Genomic DNA, 20,731 nt, shown 5'->3' on the forward strand with positions numbered 1-20,731 from the left:
TTGTCCATGTTTCTAACAACATGCAGGTTATGTTAAATGTGCTTCGCGATTGTTTGGCCAATGAGGTTTAATTCTTTCCGTTGACAGTATTATTCACGTAATGGGATAAATACTCAAACCTCCCAAAAAGTCCACCCCATCTCTCTGGAGGGAATTAAAGCACTATTATCTGTTCTAGAATTGACAGCAGTGTAGTGTCACAGGTTAGGTAAATGGCAAAACCTGTCATCTTGCTTACGAGAGGTGGATACGTTTATCGGGTGAAAATACGCAAGGTCCAAAGATAAAGTAAAGGATAATGTTAAAATTAATGCTACCACCTACACGTTGGTGAGCATTTGCTTTGTGCTCACTTCGGCTAAGCTGAAAACAATCCAGATGTGAATACAATTGGAATTTTGAAAATGAATGTAAACAAATATAGTACATGCTTGCTTGTTTTCTGTAACATGCCTCCGTTACTTATAGTTTGCTGTATATGTAGTGCCGGCGATATCGACACCATAAAGAGGTAATTTTCCGTGCCTCAGCTGGTACAGCACCTTGTTTACATATGCGCAGTCTAGTCGGGTGCTGATTGGCTAGACGAGTGGTGACCCGGATGTGATATGGCAGCGGTTCGTAGGAGGTAAGTGCGGGAGATGCGAGATAGTCTCTGTTTCATGTACGGCAGCGGTGACTAGTCTTGTCTGCAAAGGGTCGGTGTGTATGTAGGTTTTTGGGGTAACCTTTAGGTCAGCTGTTCACAGACGCGTGTGAGGACTCTTCAGCCAATCAGTCCTCTAATTAGACTACTAATTAGGGAGTCGCGGCGAAAACCTGCACACACAGCGGCCCTTTCTGGGTAAGATTGGCCATTCCTGAGGTACGGCAACTGTTTTCGGGGGCTTTTAGTCTTAGACGCTGGAAAAACAAGCAGAAGTTCTGTACCTTTAAATGTAACGGCCATCGGCGTTTACTGCAATGTAATAAATGAAATGCAGCTTTAAACGGATTGCTTGACATCCCACGAGCGTTTGTGTTGAACTTTGTCCCTTTTGTTACACAGAAACGTCCTGACACGGTTGAGTCTATAAAGACCACACATTACTGGGCTTTTCCGAAGTGTCTTGACATCGGTCTTAAATCTCTGCTTATTTACTGCCTCTTGCTCAGCTTCGTGTTCTGGAAGCTGCTTGCTTATGCGGTATTAAGATGGCTAAAAACCATTTTCATGAGAGAAAATTCACGAGGGAATGTGTATACCTCTGTAGTATATCGTAACCCATAACACGAGATTTGCGGACTTTTAGAAATATTTATGTTTAATATACAAATAATGGACAGTCATGCAGCAGCTTCATTGTTGACCACACAAAGGTCGTTAAGTTCAGTTTGTTCTATAGAAGATAAGGGATCATAAGGATGGTTAATGCTTCTCTAACATCGTATATGTGTGTTTTACTAGGAACTGACCTAAATGCCATTTGATAGTTACAAATAGAGCTTGTTTCCAATATATATATGAAAGGTTTGGCCATACACTACTGGAATTATCAATACAGGTTTATTTCTCTGTTCACGTGGGAAGAGGTCTTGGAAATACGCTGGAAAAATAATTATTGTGTAACTATGGTTCTGTTTACTTCTGCTTTTAAAATGCGGCTTGGTCAAGTGGACAACGCTAAATACAAGTGTAAACAACCATCAAGACACATCGTGATCCGATCCCATCCCGCAGTAGTTTGGCACGCATTTGACCACGTGCATTGTAGCATAAACGACGCATCCCTGACAGACGTCACAACCTATCGGAAGTAGCGTAGGGAGTAAAGAAATCTGAACGCAAGTGGTCAGCTGCACCCCTTGGAGATGCATGATAGAAACGGGTATAAATGGCAATGTGTCGTGACTATCCTCTTGTAATCTGATTGACCAAGACCCAGTTTAAAACCAAGTATATACTATACCTTTGTCTATTCTCTCTGAGGTAAAACTATAACTAAATACTAATAATAATCAAATTGTAAAACTACCACCAAATGTAAAATGGTCGTTTGTTTGCATCACCTGATTTATTTCTACCTAAAAAAAAAAAACTCATTACTTCCATCTTATGCTCTCATAAGGGTATACCCGAGTTGGACCAATGGATGTCCCTTTGCCTCCCAGAGATTCCGGGCAGTTTGTTGCAGAAAGGAGTCGAGATGTGTCCATTGAAGAAGAAGGCGTGAGGAAGATAGCAGAGATGCTGTACGCAATACGTGTGTCTCAAGGTTCTGTTCTGCAAAGCCTGAAGATGATGAATACATTAACCCCGTCTTGGAGTACAGACCAGGCTATTCACTGGGTGTTTGTTGTGGACACCATGAACTTCTCTTTCTGGCATCCCATTGGGGAGAAGCCCTGCACCATTACCTATCAGGGCAAAACCTACAGTGGCTACATGGCTTTGTGTGCAGCCATCACCAGAGCTATGGATGAAGGTGAATGGAACCAATCAGAAAGAAGCTGATCTTCCATTTTTGCTACGCTGTATGTGGCTGTCTGCCCTCATCTGAGTGCCCTAGGTCGTGGTTTCTCCACCTGGTCCTCGGAGACTATCTTGGGGTCTCTAAAGACCAGTCTGAGAAACATTGCCCTAGGTAACAATGATCATAATCTTTAGTGGTCTGCTCTGACTTCCCTCAGACATCCCCATCACGGAGGCCTCATACATGGCCAGCGTGACTCTGGATGAACTGAAGCAGATCCTGCGATCTGACAATGAGACACCCATGCCCATGATCGAAGAGAGGCACCGTGTCCTAAACGAGGCTGGGAAGGTGCTGCTGCGGTTCGGGGGCTCTGTCCGCAGCTTCATGGCGAAAGGTGAAAATGATGCAAAGGAGCTCATCAAACACACTGTGGAAAGCTTGCCATCATACAGAGATGAGGTGGTGTTTGAGGTAAGTGCTCCCAGATAGCAACATGATACCAGTAGGTTTGCTCGGATATCATGGGTATTGTGATATTTGGGCTTGTTGTCATAGTTTCATGTTCCTACTTTTTGCTTGGTGTTCCCACAACTTGCACTATGTCCTTCTTAGGCACTCTTATCACAGTTAGGTCAGAGCACCCTCTGCTGGGACTTAACCAGAACCCTAACCCACCATATGGTGTTTTACTAGGTAATTTTTTATTTGTGTTTTTATTTAAACAATCATCCTGGGTTTTTTTTGTATTCATCAGGGTACACAATTGGCCTTCTATAAAAGAGCCCAGATCCTTGTGGCGGATTTCTGTGTCGTCATGGAGGCCAGAGGAGAAGCCTGCATAGCGAACATGCACCATCTGACCATGTTTGCAGACTACAGGGTCCCCCAAGCCCTTGTCCATCTGGGGGCGCTGCAGTACTCCGATTCCCTTATGAGCATGCTCAAAAAGGGTATGGCCCCCAGTCTGACTTGTGTGCTCAGTTGTGTTTATCTTTGGTTTTTCTAAAGTGATACCTGAGGCTCGGCAAGACTCCAGACGAGAATCTTCATTTCAAAACTGTGAAGAGATTTCCTCACCACCCCATCCAAGCATAATTACCCCCCCCCCCGATGTTGTCATTGGCTTTAGCTTTGTGCCTCTTTATCATGCATTCTCTAATACTTATCACTAATTGTGGCTTACAATTGGCTTCTCAATATTTCAATGTTACACACCGTGTGAGAGAGAGAGATGGTCTGTCTTTTTGACCTGTGTTAATGCTATGTGTGCTTGTGTACGTGTCTGTTGCAGAGTGTGACTTTATTCTCTTTTCCCACACCAGGGTTACAGCTTCCCTCAGGAGACAGAAGGGAAGTGGAGATTCGAGGCTGTTCCATTTGGTGTGTGGAGAAGATCAGGGCCCACTTGTGGAGTCTCATAGAAGAGAGTGAGGGGAAACCAAATGAGGACATTAATTCTGCTGTTATCGACTTCTTTCTGTGGTCATATGCCAAAGAGCACCAAATGCAGATGGCACACATTCCCATTCATCTCACTCGCTGCATTTATTACTGACAGACGCTGGCCTGCTGTCATAACACTGCCTTCATTACAAACAGACCCCAGATGGCTGCTAAGAACCTCCCCCCTAATTCCATGGATTATGATCCATTTGCTCTTAGAATAAAATGTCTGAAAAGTTGGAAATGTGTCTTGCCTTTATTCTTTGAAATATTCATCGTAGATATCGGTGTGTACAGTGAGTGTAAGGTGAGCTTGTTGCAAAGTGATACGGCTACATGTAAATAGCTTTCAAAAATGACTGCTGAAATCGCTGAAGACATAACATCGGTAGCTCTAGAAAATGACTCTCAAATCGACAGCGTGGGGGCGCTGCGGTACTTTTTTTAGGCATGCATCGGAAAGTTCCGTCTTGGACAGAGGAAGCGCTCTTCTTGGCTATTCGGGGGTTGCTAAGAGACAGGAACAACAAAAGCCTCGATTTACACCGAAGAAAATATGTTATAGCTTAACTACTGGCTATTTACATTAAATAACATTAAAGACTAGTAATATGAGTTATTTTATTTAGAACTCCAAGTAACGAAGGCAATTAACAATATGATTTCTTTCAAAATGACAGTTATTGATCCGACAATACATCGTTGTTTGTAATAAATCGATTATTGCAAATTAAGGACTTCAGAAGAACGGGACCAAAACAGTAGCCATGTGGCCGCTTGCAGCGCTGGAAAAAAGACGCCCTGTTTAAAGACAAAGTCTTTCGTTTGACCACAAAACTTCCAAGAGTTAGCTGGTAACTTAGGCAGATGTCATGGTGAGTTATTGGGGATTTTCAGCAAACCAGTTAATCTGTGGATTTCTGCCAAAATTCTGATTCCGGCGTTCTGTCATCCTGCAAAATAAACTCGAACTTTCTGAAGAATAACTCGAATTATGGGGGAAATGAAGGTAAAGGTAGCGGTGCGAATAAGACCTTTGCTACCGAAAGAGATCCTGCACAACCACCAGGTGTGCGTGCGTGTCCTGCCGAACACTCCGCAGGTTATTCTCGGGAATGACCGCACCTTCACCTTTGACTTCACCTTCGGACCCAAGTCCCAACAGGATCAAGTTTACTACACTTGCGTTAAACCGCTGGTCGCCTCTCTAATGGACGGCTATAATGTCACCGTCTTCGCTTACGGACAGACTGGGTCTGGAAAAACGTATACAATCGGAGGGAGCAACATTAGTGAGTAATTAAATAAATAATGTCTCATTGATTAGATCATTGCAAATGACCGAATAACGTTGAAGGTTTTAAAGACGAGTGAACAGTGCCGTGTTAATACTGACTTTGTAATTTCACTATGACATAGTCCTGAATGCCTGTTTGCATAATTGCATAAAATAATCCATATGTCATTCATTCAACTGTTTATACAATGCGGCATTGTACAGATTAATGTAAAATAAATAAAATAATACTGATACGATTAAGAATTATTTGTCCAATGTTAAAATATCCACAAAGATGTGTTGATTATATTTCCTTGTGTAATTATAATCTGATCCTTGACATTGGATGGATTTTTCTCCCAAGCTTCCTCTACAGAAAGCGAGAGAGGGATCATCCCCCATGCCATTCAGGACATCTTTCAACACATTGAAGAGAAGCACAACTCAGACTTCACCGTGAAGGCCTCTTACATTGAGGTTTATAAAGAAGAGCTGAGGGATCTTCTGGAGTTGGACACATCTTCAAAAGACATGCACATCCGAGAAGATGAGAAAGGCAATACTGGTAAGACAAGCAGTGAATCAGTATCTTGGTGGGATGGTAGCTGAGTCTGGTCATATATTGGAAAATGTCAGGAATCCTTATTGAGAAATCATGGTTTGTCCTTGTTTGTTTTTTACATTGGTGATAGGGGTAGTAATGAGAGTGAGGTTGTTTGCTTGTTTTTGTCAGTGTTAGTAGGAGCACGGGAAAATCTGGTGGAGTCTGTGGACCAGCTGATGAGCGTACTGCAGGCGGGGAACGCCGCACGTCACACAGGGCCCACCCGCGTCAACGACGACTCCAGCCGCTCCCATGCAGTCTTCACCATCTTCCTGACGCGGCACGACCCTGATGACGGCTGCACCGTGTCCTCCAAATTCCACCTAGTGGACCTGGCGGGATCAGAGCGGGCTGGCAGGATGGGCAACACGGGTCAGCGCCTTCAGGAGTCAGCCCTGATTAATAGTGGGCTGCTGGCGCTCGGTAACGTCATCCGTGCCCTGGGCGACCCACGCAGACGTACACGGCACGTGCCCTACCGCGACGCCAAGGTAACCCGGTTGCTGAAAGACTCGCTGGGAGGCAACGCCCAGACCCTGGTGATCACCTGCGTCAGCCCCTCAACCCACAGCCTCCACGAAACACTCAGCTCACTCAAGTTCGCTAACCGTGCCCGGGCCATCCACAACCTGCCCGTGGTGAACCAGCACCTGGATCAGGAGCGGCTGGGGCAGCTGGAAATGGAGGTGCAGACACTACGAGAAGCTCTGCGAGATGGGGGGCGCACACGCCCCCCAGGGGGGTCCGAGCAGGCTGATGATCTGGCCAGGTGCCAGCAGGAGCTTCTCAAGTTCCGCAGACTTGCTCAGGGGGCTTTCCAGCTCCTGCTAGATCTCCGGGAATCCGACTTGAATGGCGCCTTAAGTTCTACGAATAGTCGGCTCCTGCAGGAGTGGCTGCAAACGTACAAGGTGGCGTTGAACCAGAAGTCCACCTCAGAGACTGGATCTCTGGAGAACACAGCAGTAGAGCCTTACTACATCACTATCATGCAGCTCAGGCAAGAGCTCAGAAAGTGCCAGGTACTTGCACCTGTGTTTCTGTACTTGCACGGTCGGTGTTTCTGGGCAGGTGTTTCTGGCTGGCTGGTGGTCACTATTGTGATGATTAAACATGAAAGAGGAAAAGGTGGTAAAGTGATTTAAGGAGTAATAACTATCGCAATATTTCATTGGTTTTTCAACTGTTCAGTTTTTTATTCTGCTTTCTAGGATTCTTTGGCCATGGATGAACAGATCTTCTCCCAGAAAGAGTCACAGCTGAAGGAGCTGCAAGCTGAAATGAAACGACTGGAGCAGGAGAGCCAGGAATACCAGAGGTTCCTGCAGGAGGAGAGGAACATGAGTCGCCTACAGGTGAGACTGACAGATAGGTGAGCTTAACAGCTCCTAGAGAGGGTGACAACTGGGGCATTGTGACCGATGTTTGAGTTTGACATTAAGCTTATGGAAGACCAGCCAGGCAGAGTTGTCAACGGGTAGTAGATAAGTGAGAGGCATAGATGGCAGAAGACCAGTAATATAGACAATCTGCTTGTAGTTATGAGATCATGGTCAGCAGTTCATTAAAAGATAATGGAATGGACATCAAATATTGGCTAAATGAGGTTTTAGAATATTGAACCTTATTGTGGTGCTGACTGTTAAAATATTACATATTACTGATTTTTCAGAATGAGAAACTTGAGGAACAGCAGTTGTTGATCGATCGTCTAAGAAACGACCTTATGGCCTCCAGGACCAGGACATGCGTCTCTGAGGCGTCAGTGGACGTCGGGGGCTCTGAACCTGCTGCACGGAGGCCGTATAGCGTTCCTTTGATTAGTCAGCCACGGAGAGACTCGTGTGGCCACGACAAGGCTGGAAATAGAAAGGTAGGACCTTCCTTTACACCTGCAGAAGTTCAGCAGTTGATAAGATTAAGGGGGCAGACAGACAGGAGGCATTTCTGTTCCGAATGTATCTTCACAACGAAGTGTAAGACCACGTTTGTGTGTGTAGGTGCACACCAGTCCACCAGCGTACTCCCTCGAGAGAGTCATGGCAGCCTTCAAGACCCGCAGTCAGCTGCTGTTGGCCCAGATCGAGGAGAAAGATGAGGTTCTAGCCCAGGACATCGGCTCTGATAGTGATGAGGAGGAAGATGACACAGAGGAAAAAGAACAGATCAAAGGTCTCAAGTAAGATTGCCAGGGAAGTGAACCATTGTTCTCAATATACCTGTAGGGCTAAGAGATGGTACTGGAATACTTTTGCTGTAGGAAATGGGTGTCGTGTTTTGTGAATTACTATCATTTGTATTAGAGTCTGAGTTTGAGCATCTAGTCACGACTGAGCCTCTGTGTCTGTGGCAGACGTGCTATGAACCGTACCTGGACCCGCCAGCTTAGCCCAGATGTCGCCTCGAGGAAGAGGCCAGAGAGACCATTGCCTCCTCGGTGGGGGGCCCCTCCCCAAGTCCTACCCCCTGCAGGTGCTTTTACTTATTCCGTTTATATAGCGCCATCCTTCTGCAGTTCCTGTCCAGGCTTTCTATTTTGCTGTTTTGGGCACAGAAGTAGCAATGGAATAACAATGTGTCCACATCATCGGTGACATTTACCGCGTGACATCAGACGTGGATAATTTTAACCCACTAATTTGGTTGGCTCTGTTTTGGTTTGACTGGGGAGTGCTTGCGAGTATAAGGTAAATACCATTTATAATTTACAATTCTTGTGTTTGATGAATGGATGGATGGATGGATGGATGGATGGGATTCTGGCATCATTTCTGTGCCGGCCAGCCCAGTGCCATTTAACGTCTACCAAGCAGACTAACCAACTATGTCAGCAAAGGCTACTGGTCCCCTGAATCTGTGGTGGCCTCATGTATGCCTCATCTTGGACCTACCTTTTGTACTGTAGCAGACTACGGTGCGAATGGCATTGGGCCTAGAAATGGTCTGGAGGCCACAGAGGAGCTTTCCCTGAAGAGGACTGAAGCTATAAACCTGCAATGCTTGAGGGAGGCGGAGCTACGGTATGACCGCGCCCACCGGAGGATCAAGGAGCTTGCCCTCAACATCCGATTAAAGGAGGAGCTTATAAAGGAGCTAGTGAAAACTGGTACAGTACGAGCCTCTCAATCCGTCAGTGTAATCCATATAATCTGTCACATACTTTTATATAGCATGCTTACACGAAGTAGAAAAAAACAGTCAAAATGTTGTATGATTTAGAAGCTGACGCATTTCTGCGTAATTGTATTGCATAACAATACAAACGCTTACATGCAGGTTCAAATGAAGTTTAAATTTAGGGTTGCACAAAATTGAAGTTGTTTGTTTGTATAAACGTGTAGCCAAGTCTGTGTGTTTCTGAGTTGTTCTACTATTGATCAGTGTGTATGTAGGTGAATTGTACACTAGATGGTGGTGGAGGAAGAGGGATGAGTACGCTTGTGTATGTGAGTCATTTGTTTATGACCTAAGGGAGTGATGCCCAAGCTGTGAACAGACATTATGCAATGAAGATCTCCCAGCTGGAGCAGGAGATCAAGCAGAGTACGAGTGAGAGGAGAAACGTCAAAGGGGAGCAAGAGAACTCCCAGAGGCCCTCAGTGAAGGTGAGCCATCCAACATGTGCCAGCGGGGTGGAGCAGCTGTACTCGTGTCTCTCCTGAAGGGGGAGCTCTGAGTCTGTACTCATGTCCCTCCTGAGGGAGGAGCTCTGAGTCTGTACCAGTGTCCCTCCTGAGGGAGGAGCTCTGAGTCTGTACTCATGTCCCTCCTGAGGGAGGAGCTCTGAGTCTGTACTCGTGTCCCTCCTGAGGGAGGAGCTCTGAGTCTGTACCAGTGTCCCTTTTGAAGGAGGAGCTCTGAGCCTGTACTCGTGTCCCTCCTGAGGGAGGAGCTCTAAGTCTGTACTCATGTCCCTCCTGAAGGAGGAGCTCTGAGTCTGTACCAGTGTCCCTCCTGAGGGAGGAGCTCTGAGTCTGTACCAGTGTCCCTCCTGAAGGAGGCGCTCTGAGTGTGTACAAGTGTCCCTCCTGAAGGAGGAGCTCTGAGCCTGTACCCGTGTCCCTCCTGAAGGAGGCGCTCTGAGCCTGTACTCGTGTCCCTCCTGAAGGAGGCGCTCTGAGTGTGTACAAGTGTCCCTCCTGAAGGAGGAGCTCTGAGCCTGTACCAGTGTCCCTCCTGAAGGAGGAGCTCTGAGTCTGTATTCGTGTCCCTCCTGAGGGAGGAGCTCTGAGTCTGTACCAGTGTCCCTCCTGAAGGAGGCGCTCTGAGTCTGTACCAGTGTCCCTCCTGAAGGAGGCGCTCTGAGTGTGTACAAGTGTCCCTCCTGAAGGAGGAGCTCTGAGCCTGTACCCGTGTCCCTCCTGAAGGAGGAGCTCTGAGTCTGTACTCGTGTCCCTCCTGAAGGAGGCGCTCTGAGTCTGTATCCGTGTCCCTCCAAAAGGAGGAGCATTCAATTTAGTGCTCTGTCCCTTGTAAAGGAGCAGTATTTGCCACGGGCACTGGTGGCCCTGTCCTGGCAGACGGAGCGCAGCAGAGTGGACCTGGAGCGCAGCGTGGAGCTTATGAGGGAGCAGAGTGATCATCTGCAGCAGCAGCTGGTGGAGGAAGTGGAGAGGAAGAGGAGTCTGCAAGCACGCATCTCCAAGGACAAGCAGAAGATCAGGGTGAGAGATCATGGAGCACTGAAGGGCACCTGGCCTGAAGATATTCTCCTACTTTGTACCGTATAAAAGCACTTTGATATTCTTCTGTCGGTATGGGTAACTCAGAGGGTAGCATCTCCAAGGCTGGGGATTCACTTTGCATGTTTTCCCTGTGTTATGTGGTCTTCTCCTGGGTACTTCAGTTTCCTCCCACAGGATCTTGTGGCGATCCCAACTGAATGTTTTAATGTACTATCCAGAAAAACGTGGCCTAAAGTGTTATAACAGCATGTCCGTTGCCCATGTTTGAATGTCTGCTGATAAACACCGTAGGAGCTCCAGCAGAGACACAGAGAGCTGGAGAGTGGAAACGCCAGGGAGGACACGGCTAGCTGTGAGATGCAGCAGCACAGAACCAGCAATGTGCAGGAACAGGTACGCAGCACTTAACATGCTTTAAATCACCATTTCCTGGTGAGAATCAGTCGACGGGAAACCCAAGAAGCTTGGGTAAGAAACAGATTATATGCCTGTTGCGTAATAATTTGAACAACAGACTTTTACAGAATCAAAATATACAGGATGACTCTTCTTTCAAGTGAAGTGTAAAGTAGTCCAAGGCTAGACTTCTCCTGTTATATGAAAACATGTTAATTAGGTGTTTTATTTTAAACAATCAGTGGAGAGATTGTCCAGTGGCTTCTTTGTAATAGCATACTCCCCGACAATGCATTTAGGCTGTTTTTTGTGATGCGAAGGAAACCTTTCCTGAATAAATTTCCATAAAACAAAGTTAAAAACAAAGTTATGTTAGTGGTAGCTGGATCGCTTCACTTGCAGTATCCTCTTGTAATTTGTTGGTTGCCAGCTCTAACATACCTGGTGTGACACACACGCTTTCAGACCCTCACGCTCACACAAGAAATCATATGGTAAATCTATATTATTCCATTATAAACCTAAAATTAGCTACATGAAAAGCATTGGGTAGTTTGCAAACCTTACAGAGTATTTACAAGGTAATGAAACTGTTACATACATATAAATGCGTGAGCAAAATGAAAATCTCACTCTGGCCAGCTGAACCAAAGTTGGCAACCCTGGGGTCTTCGCATAGATCCTGTGCTTGGGCAGTTCTAAGGCTACACCTCGCATACCAGGGCAGTAGATTGACTCCTCTTTGTCACAGAGACTAGAGGAGCAGCAACACTGGCTGGACCAGGCAGAGGAGAAGGTGCTGCAGCAGAGGCAGACCCTGGCTGAGCTCCAGGAGGAGTTGAGTCAGAGGAAGCATATAGTCAGCTGCAGAGAGGCCTTCAGTCAAGAGAGGAGCCACCTCGAGATGAAGAAACTAAACTCTAGCCAGGTGAGATGCATTGTGGACGCATTAGCCTGGAGTCCTTCTGGCCATAGTGGCAGTCATGCAGTAGCTTCCCCTCCATAATCAGGCCCTGAACAGGGACCTGCTGCGTGTGTCGACGCAGCTGGCTGCTGTGGACCAGGAACTGCAGGAGAAGACCGTGCAGCTGCAGGCCACATCTGTGGAGGTTAGAGCCTCCTTGTCCCAGGAGCTGGGTGGCCTGCAGCAGGAGAGGGAGCTGCTTCATAGGAGGAGGGACAGCCTGGAGCAGAAGCTGAAAGACGGCAGTGTGCTCACCGTCGAGGTAAGGCCTGCCCTGGACCTCTGTCTCAGCCTTATGACATCATTAGCCAAGGACGAATAGCTCATCCACGCGCTGCACTTAGGATGTTTTTCCACCACACCAAATACCGTACTTTTGGTACTTCGAGAAAGAACCAAAAGTGCGGCACTTCAAGATGTTGGTTTTATTTGGCGTAAAAATTGATAGCGGTGCCGAATGACATCACAATGCGAAGCACAATGTTAATACCATCATCACATGTTATCTACATGCAATTCTTACACTGCTAGTCAGCTAAATTAAAATAAGGCTTTTTTTTTTTTTTTACTTTCAGTTCTGTAGATAATTCTGGAGATAATGTGCAGGGGATTAAAGTTTCGCAAAAAAACTTACTTGTTACTCTGTCATAAGAAAAAAAACTATTAATTATTATTTCTTTTATTGATTATCTAATATAAGTTTAAAATAAGTTTAAAGTTTTCCCTCCACTGCTTTTGCATGTTTGTGTTCTCTGAGACCATCATAATAATTTGTATCCTTGCCGTTTAAAACACACAGGTTTGTGGGAAATTTATGAACTTCTTTTTGCTTTATAAATACTTATTACAACAATTGCCAGCAGGCAGAGTTGAATTTAACATTATGTTGGTATCACAGGGACTTTGTAGCAGCTCGTGGTTTGTTTCTGTTTCCACTAGTACAGCTTATATAGGCAAATTCACAGCCTTTCGAAAACATACGTCTGAAATCCTTTGGCCTTTATAAATGGAGCCTGATGCCTTTGCAGTGCCCCTCCTATGGTTACCACATTCCTCCTGCTATGGTGTACATTCATATACCTTCATATGCTTAATTTCGTCATGGTTGGTCTTCACTAGCTGGCCCACCTTTACGATCTTTCATACATCAAGAACTTTAAAAAACAAAAAAACTTGTGTTTGAACAATACATGTAAATTCCCCTGTGGTGGGCCCCCCTTTTCCCACACTTTATCTGCCAGCATGAAGGCTTCATCTGCTTACTGTGTGTACTATAAAGTACAGCTGGGGGGCTTCACCCCATTAGGATTTGAGGTTTGCATTTGTAAGTTTTCCTTGTGATGCGGGTATCTTCCTTGTACCCTGTACTCCCCTTCCCATACAGCCAGTCATAGTATCCCCTTCCCATACAGCCAGTCATAGTATCCCCGTCCCATACAGCCAGCCATAGTATCCCCTTCCCATACAGCCAGCCATAGTATCCCCTTCCCATACAGCCAGCCAGAGTATCCCCGTCCCATACAGCCAGCCATAGTATCCCCTTCCCATACAGCCAGCCATAGTATCCCCTTCCCATACAGCCAGCCATAGTATCCCCTTCCCATACAGCCAGCCATAGTATCCCCTTCCCATACAGCCAGCCAGAGTATCCCCTTCCCATACAGCCAGCCAGAGTATCCCCTTCCCATACAGCCAGCCATAGTATCCCCTTCCCATACAGCCAGCCATAGTATCCCCTTCCCATACAGCCAGCCATAGTATCCCCTTCCCATACAGCCAGCCATAGTATCCCCTTCCCATACAGCCAGCCAGAGTATCCCCTTCCCATACAGCCAGCCAGAGTATCCCCTTCTCATACAGCCAGCCAGAGTATCCCCTTCCCATACAGCCAGCCATAGTATCCCCTCCCCATGCATTCAGCCATAGTATCCCCTCCCCATGCATTCAGCCATAGTATCCCCTTCCCATACAGCCAGCCAGAGTATCCCCTTCCCATACAGCCAGCCAGAGTATCCCCTTCCCATACAGCCAGCCAGAGTATCCCCTTCCCATACAGCCAGCCATAGTATCCCCTCCCCATGCATTCAGCCATAGTATCCCCTCCCCATACAGCCAGCCATAGTATCCCCTTCCCATACAGCCAGCCAGAGTATCCCCTTCCCATACAGCCAGCCAGAGTATCCCCTTCTCATACAGCCAGCCAGAGTATCCTCTTCCCATACAGCCAGCCATAGTATCCCCTCCCCATGCATTCAGCCATAGTATCCCCTTCCCATACAGCCAGCCAGAATATCCCCTTCCCATACAGCCAGCCAGAGTATCCCCTTCCCATACAGCCAGCCAGAGTATCCCCTTCCCATACAGCCAGCCAGAGTATCCCCTTCCCATACAGCCAGCCAGAGTATCCCCTTCCCATACAGCCAGCCATAGTATCCCCTCCCCATGCATTCAGCCATAGTATCCCCTCCCCATACAGCCAGCCATAGTATCCCCTTCCCATACAGCCAGCCATAGTATCCCCTTCCCATACAGCCAGCCATAGTATCCCCTTCCCATACAGCCAGCCATAGTATCCCCTTCCCATACAGCCAGCCGTAGTATCCCCGTCCCATACAGCCAGCCGTAGTATCCCCTTCCCATACAGCCAGCCGTAGTATCCCCTTCCCATACAGCCAGCCGTAGTATCCCCTTCCCATACAGCCAGCCATAGTATCCCCTTCCCATACAGTCAACAGTCCCTTCAGTTTGCTCACGTCAACCAGAGACCATGTGCTGACCCCCACCCCCACACATTCACACACACTCGGATATCAAGCTGTTGGATGTCTCTGTGTGCCGCATTGTCCAGCACCCCCCAGAACTCAGCCAACTGCTTAACTGCTTTCCCCAGGCCAATCTCGTCATCCTGAAGCACCCACTCAGCTTGGCTTTCCGCCATCTCCGCACTGGCTAGTGGGATTCTCAGATACCTCCTCACCCTGCCAAGACACAAAAACCTAAAGGGTGCTGTGAGGGCTTCACTCCAGCTTGCACTCCCTCACTGTCAGCAGCCACAAAGGAGTTACTTGCCTATCTGGAAAAACACAGGCTGGCTAAGTTTCTGTTGAATTCAGACATTTTCACCCTTGTCTTTAAGAGAAATGAGTTTTGCCTTTGGCTGGGCGGCCATGCTCGGTCACCTCCAGGGTTGTGTGTTCAAACCCTCATAATAGCCCCGCCAGACCTTTCTCCCCACCACACGCACCACCCCTCCCCTGTTTTGCACATTTGGGCTTCAGTCATGATTTACTGTCTGTATATTTGTCCCAGATGCTTACTGGAAAACACAGATTCAGGAGATGTTCAGCTTTGTCTCTGATGGCTCCAGTAAACACCACCAGCTATTTCTCAGCTTTTCTGCCACAGTTTTGCCTGCTTGTGTGCAGACATCGACTCCAGCCATCTGCAGTTTTTTTTCTCTCTGAACATTCAGTATGGTTGAATATATGAAATAATTTTTATTGACATTTCAGGGAAGGATGTGGATCAGCTATGTTCCAATTTATAGCCTGCGGTAGAAACTAAAAAGAGTTTAGACCTGTGGTAGGTAGCTGCACTTTGACCTGATTCTCATTCTTCCTCAGGTATTTATTACCTAATTAAAGTCGTTATTAGGGTAGGGAGTCACATGTTACTCCTTTCTAACTTTAGACAGACCGTCTATGTAAGGATGCTTTTTGAAGGCAGTGTCATTGGGGATGTGCAGGCCCAGGACAGCCAAGCCCTGGGCCATCGTGGATTTAAAAACATGGAGAAATCAGGTCAGCCGTGCCTGCGATGCCTTTGGCTCCACAGGAAGAGCACACACTCTTCCAGCTGGAGGAGGGATTGGAGGCTCTGGATGCTGCCATCGAGTACAAAAACCACATGATCAAGAGCGCTAAGAAACTGCTGAAGGAGTCGTCACAGACGGTCTGCTCCAGCGAGGAGAGCATCATGGGAAAGCTGGGGACATTGTCCTATGCAGAGGTCAAGGCCCTGCTACTGAAGTATTTCAACAAGGTGGGTGCTGTTGATTGTAGTTGACCTACAGGAGGTCATATTTATGCATTAATGACTTCCAGTGCGGTCCTCTTATCTACCATATATACAATAAAGAACTTCCTGGAATGAGGTATGTTTCCTTATCCTAAAGTAAGAGGTCCGTCTCCTGACCACGTTGCCTGGCCATTGGGGCGATGGCAGAGTAATACACTCTCACAGAAGAGCGGTGCTAAATTCTAGCTACTTGCCCTTCAAAAATCAGACACAGCATGCTGTATAAAAGCAGATATTTTTGGGCATTCGCAGAGGTATAGGCAAAATGTTTTTCTGTGGCTCGGAATTCACTGGTAGTTTTGTTTTCTTTAGTCACCTTTAAATAAGAAAAGCTGCTGTCCTTCAAGGTAAACATGGATGCCTGATGGCTGGAGAATTCAGAATTTATATTTACGAGACTGCAGAGAGAATTCAGTGTATGTCAAGTATGTGGCGACTGGGGCTTTGCTCTTGGTACCTTTTGAATGAGAGTCTTTGATGTTATCACAGGGGCTCGGTGTTAGTGCTGCAGGCTTCCCAGGTTTGGGTCACACCCCAAGTTATTTCCAGAATCTGCCACTTGGGATAAATAATGCGTCTATCTAACATGAAGAGAAAGTTCAATACCGAAGAGCTGGAGTGTAGAACTCCATACCTAAACAGTATAAGCAAAAAATAATCATGTTGGATATTACAGCTGACAGCAGTTATTTTAATCTGCGTGAGATAATCCATGTTTATACTGTAATAGACATTCAGGTGTAAAGTGAAATATTATATATTTTAAATTACAGCTATTAAAATTTTTGCATTGAACCTCCTTCATCCATAATAATCCCGTAACCACTGGTGGATGAAAACCAACAGCGTTTTCAAATGAAGACGATCTCCATCCCCACAGCGCTTTCACATCATTGACACATCATTCACACACTGAAGAAAGCAAAAACCTGTGTGATGTGGCTGTTAGCCTACACTGGGCATGCCTCCATCGACACAGTGATCGGTGAATTCGTTTCTTTTTGCACTAATACACAGCGGCCACACTGTGTAACACACCGTTCAGTTGCATACGGGTCAGCAACAGGAACGCGCCATTGAAAGCAGCTCCTTCACGGCTGTTGGCATATGGCTGACTGAAGCAGACATGGGAAAAAGCAGAGCTTTCAGCAATATATGGCTGCGAGGGCATTTAAAAAGTCTGCCTGAAGTCTGGCCTGAAAACTCCAGGGAAGCGTGGACGAAAAGCAAATCAGGAGACTAATGTCTGCATTTTAAAAAGAAAACATAGCAGTGTGGAGGTACCCTCATACTAGCAGCGGAGCTAAAATCACCCTCCAGACAGACAGACAGACCAGGGGAGGACCCTTGTAGGGGATTCCTGACAGTCGTCATCAGGATTCACATCCCACACCCCCATGCTAGCTCTGCCTCTGCGCGGGATCTAATGTTACTCCAGCTGAGCTAGTCAAAGTGCTAGCTGAAGTGTCAGCTACCTACATTCCTCCTACATTTTCTGTTGCCCAGGGTGCTACACCCATCCTGGATCTGAGTCTCCTTTTCAATTCTCCTCCTTCCTAGGTGGTGAATCTTCGAGAGGCTGAACGAAGGCTGCAGCTGCGCTGTGAAGATCTGGAGCTGCAGGCCAACGAGCAGGAAGGTGTGGTCAGAGAGCTGGAGGGTGCTCTACAGCGCCTTAGCCTGGAGACCGACCGCCGGCTCATGGAGCAGCAGAGGCAGCACCAGCACAGCATGCAACTTCTCCTGCAGGATTTCAAAGGTTGCGGACATTCCACATGCATTGCTTTGTCTGTATTGACCAGTGGGAACCTTACTGGGACTTACTGGGACCTTGTACGCAAATCTTTTGCCCCCTAAAGGTAATCATAACCGCTCTTTGTATTCAGAGGGTCAGAGCAGCAAACCAGGTGAGAACATGAAGGCAAAAGAGGAAAAGATCCAGCAACTGGAGAAGGATCTCTTCTTCTACAAGATGACAAGCCGTGAGCTGAGAAAGAAGCTGAAGGAGCTGGTGACAGACTCGCAGTCCCAGCCCAACCTCCCCGGCGAAGGGCGGCATCCAAGGCAAGCTGCTGACAGCCCATCTAGGGCGTCTAAGGAGAGCAGAGATGATGTGATTCCTGGAGGGGAACTGCAGGGGCGCTCTGAAGGAGACGGAGGAAGAGGCGGGTGGGTGCGCATCGGCTCGCAGGCGGAGCTGCTCCCATCATGCCATTCCAGTAGGCAAACCAGGCTGAAAGTTAGTGCTGGATCCTTCCAGGAAGACTCTATTGAGTTGTCCCAGAAAACCGACTGACCCAGTCTTGCCTAGAAGGTGTCCAGTGAGCAGTCAGTCAATTCTGGTTTGTAAGATGAGCTGTTTGATGTCCTAACTGTTGCACTTATATTTATGTAAATGTGAACATAACCAGTATCATTAGCCTGTTTGTGCCACTAGTGTCTGGATGTTCTGCTAACAAGACTCATCCCCATGATGGAAGTCAAGTCAGACATATGTTTTGCTTATACAGTGCTCCCAAGAATTTACTTCAACCAGGAGATGTCACGGTCCCTCAAGCCACCGACAGTCTTTTCAGTCCCATTATTGTTGTACCTGACAGTGATTTGGTTAGGTTAACACTTGCCCTCAATATTCTTCGGATCATAATCTAAATTGTATAATCTTTTATCTTTCTGTTTTTCCTCTATAACGTTGATTTTGATTTATAAGGATTTCATATTATATGTGAGATTACTTTTCTAATTTAATGTGGCTGTACATATTGTTTCTATAATTTATGCTATTTACATTTATACTTTTTGTAGAACCCGTGTTCTTATAAAATAAACGATTTGTGTTATTAAAGCATGGTTGAATACCCCTTCCCTCACCCCCATGGGGGTTGAACACCATCACTCAGCCTTCAGCAAGCCTCTTTTTTACACCTGCTGAAGCATTCATTGATCAAGATCACATGCTAGAAGACGCATTCAGCGTATTTCTCTCTAATTCCTGTATACACTCAGTATCAACAGAGAGGCAGAGGACCTGGAGTTCAGGTTGAGTTCTCCTGTGTCAAGAAGGGCTGTACACTGATCAGCCGTAACATCAAAACCACCTGCATAATATTGTGTAGGTCCCACTTGTGCCATCAGTACAGCTCCGAGGCGTGCACTTCAGTCCTGCACGTTGCGAGATGGGAGCCCCGTGGGTCTGACATCCCACAGATACTTGACTGGATTGAGATCTGGGAAATTTGGAGGCCAAGTCAACACCTTGAAAACTTTTACATATTCCTCAAACCATTCCTGAGCAGTTTTTGCAGTGTGACAAGGTGTATTATCCTGCTGAAAGAGGCCCCTGCATGAATGGGTGTATTTCATCTGCAACAATGTTTATGTAGGTGGTATGTGTGAAAGTAACACACACATGAATGGCAAAACCCAAGGTTTCCCAGAACAACAGAGTATCACACAGTCTCTGCTGACTTCCTTTCTACCCATAGTGCATCCTGGTACCCTCTCTTCCCTTGGTAAATGAGGTGCACACACACCCTGCTGTCCACATGATTTAACAGCAAACAAATTTCATCAGACCACGTTCTGACACTCCTTTGTCCATTGTAGGTGCTTTTGGTGGTGGACAGGGGTCAGCAGGGGCACTCTGACCGGTCTGCAGCTACACAGTCCCATACACATGCACTATGTGTTCTGACACCTTTCTATCATAGGCAGCGTTAGGTTTTTCAGATATTCGTGCTACTGTAGCTCTCCTGTGGGATCGGGCCAGATGTGCTAGCCTTCGCTCCCCACGTGCATCATTGAGCCTTGGGTGCCCAAGATCCCCTAGCTGGTTCACTGATTAGCCTTTTCTAGAGCACTTTCGTCAGGTACTGACCACTGCATACTGGGAACACCCCACAAGACCTGCAGTGTTAGACAAAATTTGACCCACACGTCATCACTATTTGGCCCTTGTCAAAGTCGCTCAGATGCTTAAGCATGCCCATTTTTTACAGCTTCCACCACGTCAACTTCAAGAACTGACTGTTCACTTGCCTAATATATAATGGCACCCTTGACAGGTGCCATTGTAATGGGATAATCAGTGTTAATCACTTCACCTGTCAGTGGTTTTAATATTTTGGCTGATCAGTGTACGTGCGCTAGTTAAACTGTAACTGCAAGGACAGTAATTATGGGCCCATTGGAACCCACATACAACTATCTTCACTTAAGTGCCCCTTATTCATGCCCCCTTGGTAAATAAAACATATTTTCAGAAGCAGAACCTCAACTTCTAAGTCACCTCCATCAGTCACCCAGTCTTTATGGTATCATTCACACGTTTTGCCGATTTCTTCTTGCCAAATAATAAGTTTTACATTCTTAGTAACAGGAAAATTCAGCTTAGCAAACTTCTAAAACTGCTTCGCTAATACTCCAGTTAACTTCCACTGTTTTTATATAACGCTCATTCCAGCACAATCACCCAAAGCAGTTCTCAAAGATTTACCACCAGCGTGTGAGATAAGAAAGCCACGAGCAGACAAAGAACAGGAAAAAAGATCAACAGCAGTGATGTGGGGAGTGAATAAAGCTGCTGATTGACGAAAGAATGGAGACTTCATTGGTCTATAGGAGTGGATAAGTTTTCAATAAAATGATGGCGAATGAAAAGACAAGAAGGTGCCAATTAAGAATCACGTAATAGTAAACTTAAAAAACACGATTCCACTTCATGCCACTTCAAGATTCAGACTATCTCGGACAAAAATCTAAATCAGTATCAAAATGTAACTTTATTTAAGATAAAATATTGGACATTGTATTTCATCATTATTATTA

At 46.4% G+C, this 20,731-nt stretch overlaps 2 protein-coding genes across 8 annotated transcripts; both read left to right on the top strand.

Annotated features, from left to right (window-relative positions):
* Window positions 1-97: 97 nt before the first annotated feature.
* On the top strand, window positions 98-4,143 carry c2h9orf64 (chromosome 2 C9orf64 homolog). 6 transcript variants are annotated; one of them, XM_048989771.1, is made up of 5 exons: window positions 98-628; window positions 2,109-2,465; window positions 2,671-2,927; window positions 3,211-3,406; window positions 3,779-4,143. In XM_048989771.1, the coding sequence occupies exons 2-5, from the start codon at window positions 2,129-2,131 to the stop codon at window positions 4,009-4,011; spliced, it is 1,023 nt and encodes a 340-aa protein (XP_048845728.1). In that variant the 5' UTR covers window positions 98-628; window positions 2,109-2,128; the 3' UTR covers window positions 4,012-4,143. The 6 variants fall into 6 exon arrangements, with proteins under 6 accessions (XP_048845728.1, XP_048845737.1, XP_048845711.1 ...); XM_048989780.1 differs by lacking the exon at window positions 98-628 and adding an exon at window positions 635-1,969; XM_048989754.1 differs by lacking the exon at window positions 98-628 and adding an exon at window positions 635-1,868.
* Window positions 4,144-4,415: 272 nt separating this feature from the next.
* On the top strand, window positions 4,416-18,738 carry LOC125726519 (kinesin-like protein KIF27). Of its 2 annotated transcripts, none has more exons than XM_049002940.1 (16): window positions 4,416-5,191; window positions 5,543-5,743; window positions 5,912-6,804; window positions 6,994-7,137; window positions 7,455-7,655; window positions 7,783-7,961; window positions 8,136-8,254; window positions 8,688-8,888; window positions 9,254-9,387; window positions 10,261-10,446; window positions 10,759-10,860; window positions 11,615-11,791; window positions 11,874-12,089; window positions 15,662-15,868; window positions 17,465-17,663; window positions 17,791-18,738. In XM_049002940.1, exons 1-16 carry the CDS (start codon window positions 4,894-4,896, stop codon window positions 18,198-18,200), a joined length of 3,867 nt encoding a protein of 1,288 aa, XP_048858897.1. In that variant the 5' UTR covers window positions 4,416-4,893; the 3' UTR covers window positions 18,201-18,738. The 2 variants fall into 2 exon arrangements, with proteins under 2 accessions (XP_048858897.1, XP_048858899.1); XM_049002942.1 differs by having other exon boundaries at window positions 8,691-8,888.
* Window positions 18,739-20,731: the final 1,993 nt, after the last annotated feature.

The sequence above is a fragment of the Brienomyrus brachyistius genome, chromosome 2, assembly GCF_023856365.1.
Source record: "Brienomyrus brachyistius isolate T26 chromosome 2, BBRACH_0.4, whole genome shotgun sequence".
Lineage (NCBI taxonomy): Eukaryota > Metazoa > Chordata > Actinopteri > Osteoglossiformes > Mormyridae > Brienomyrus > Brienomyrus brachyistius.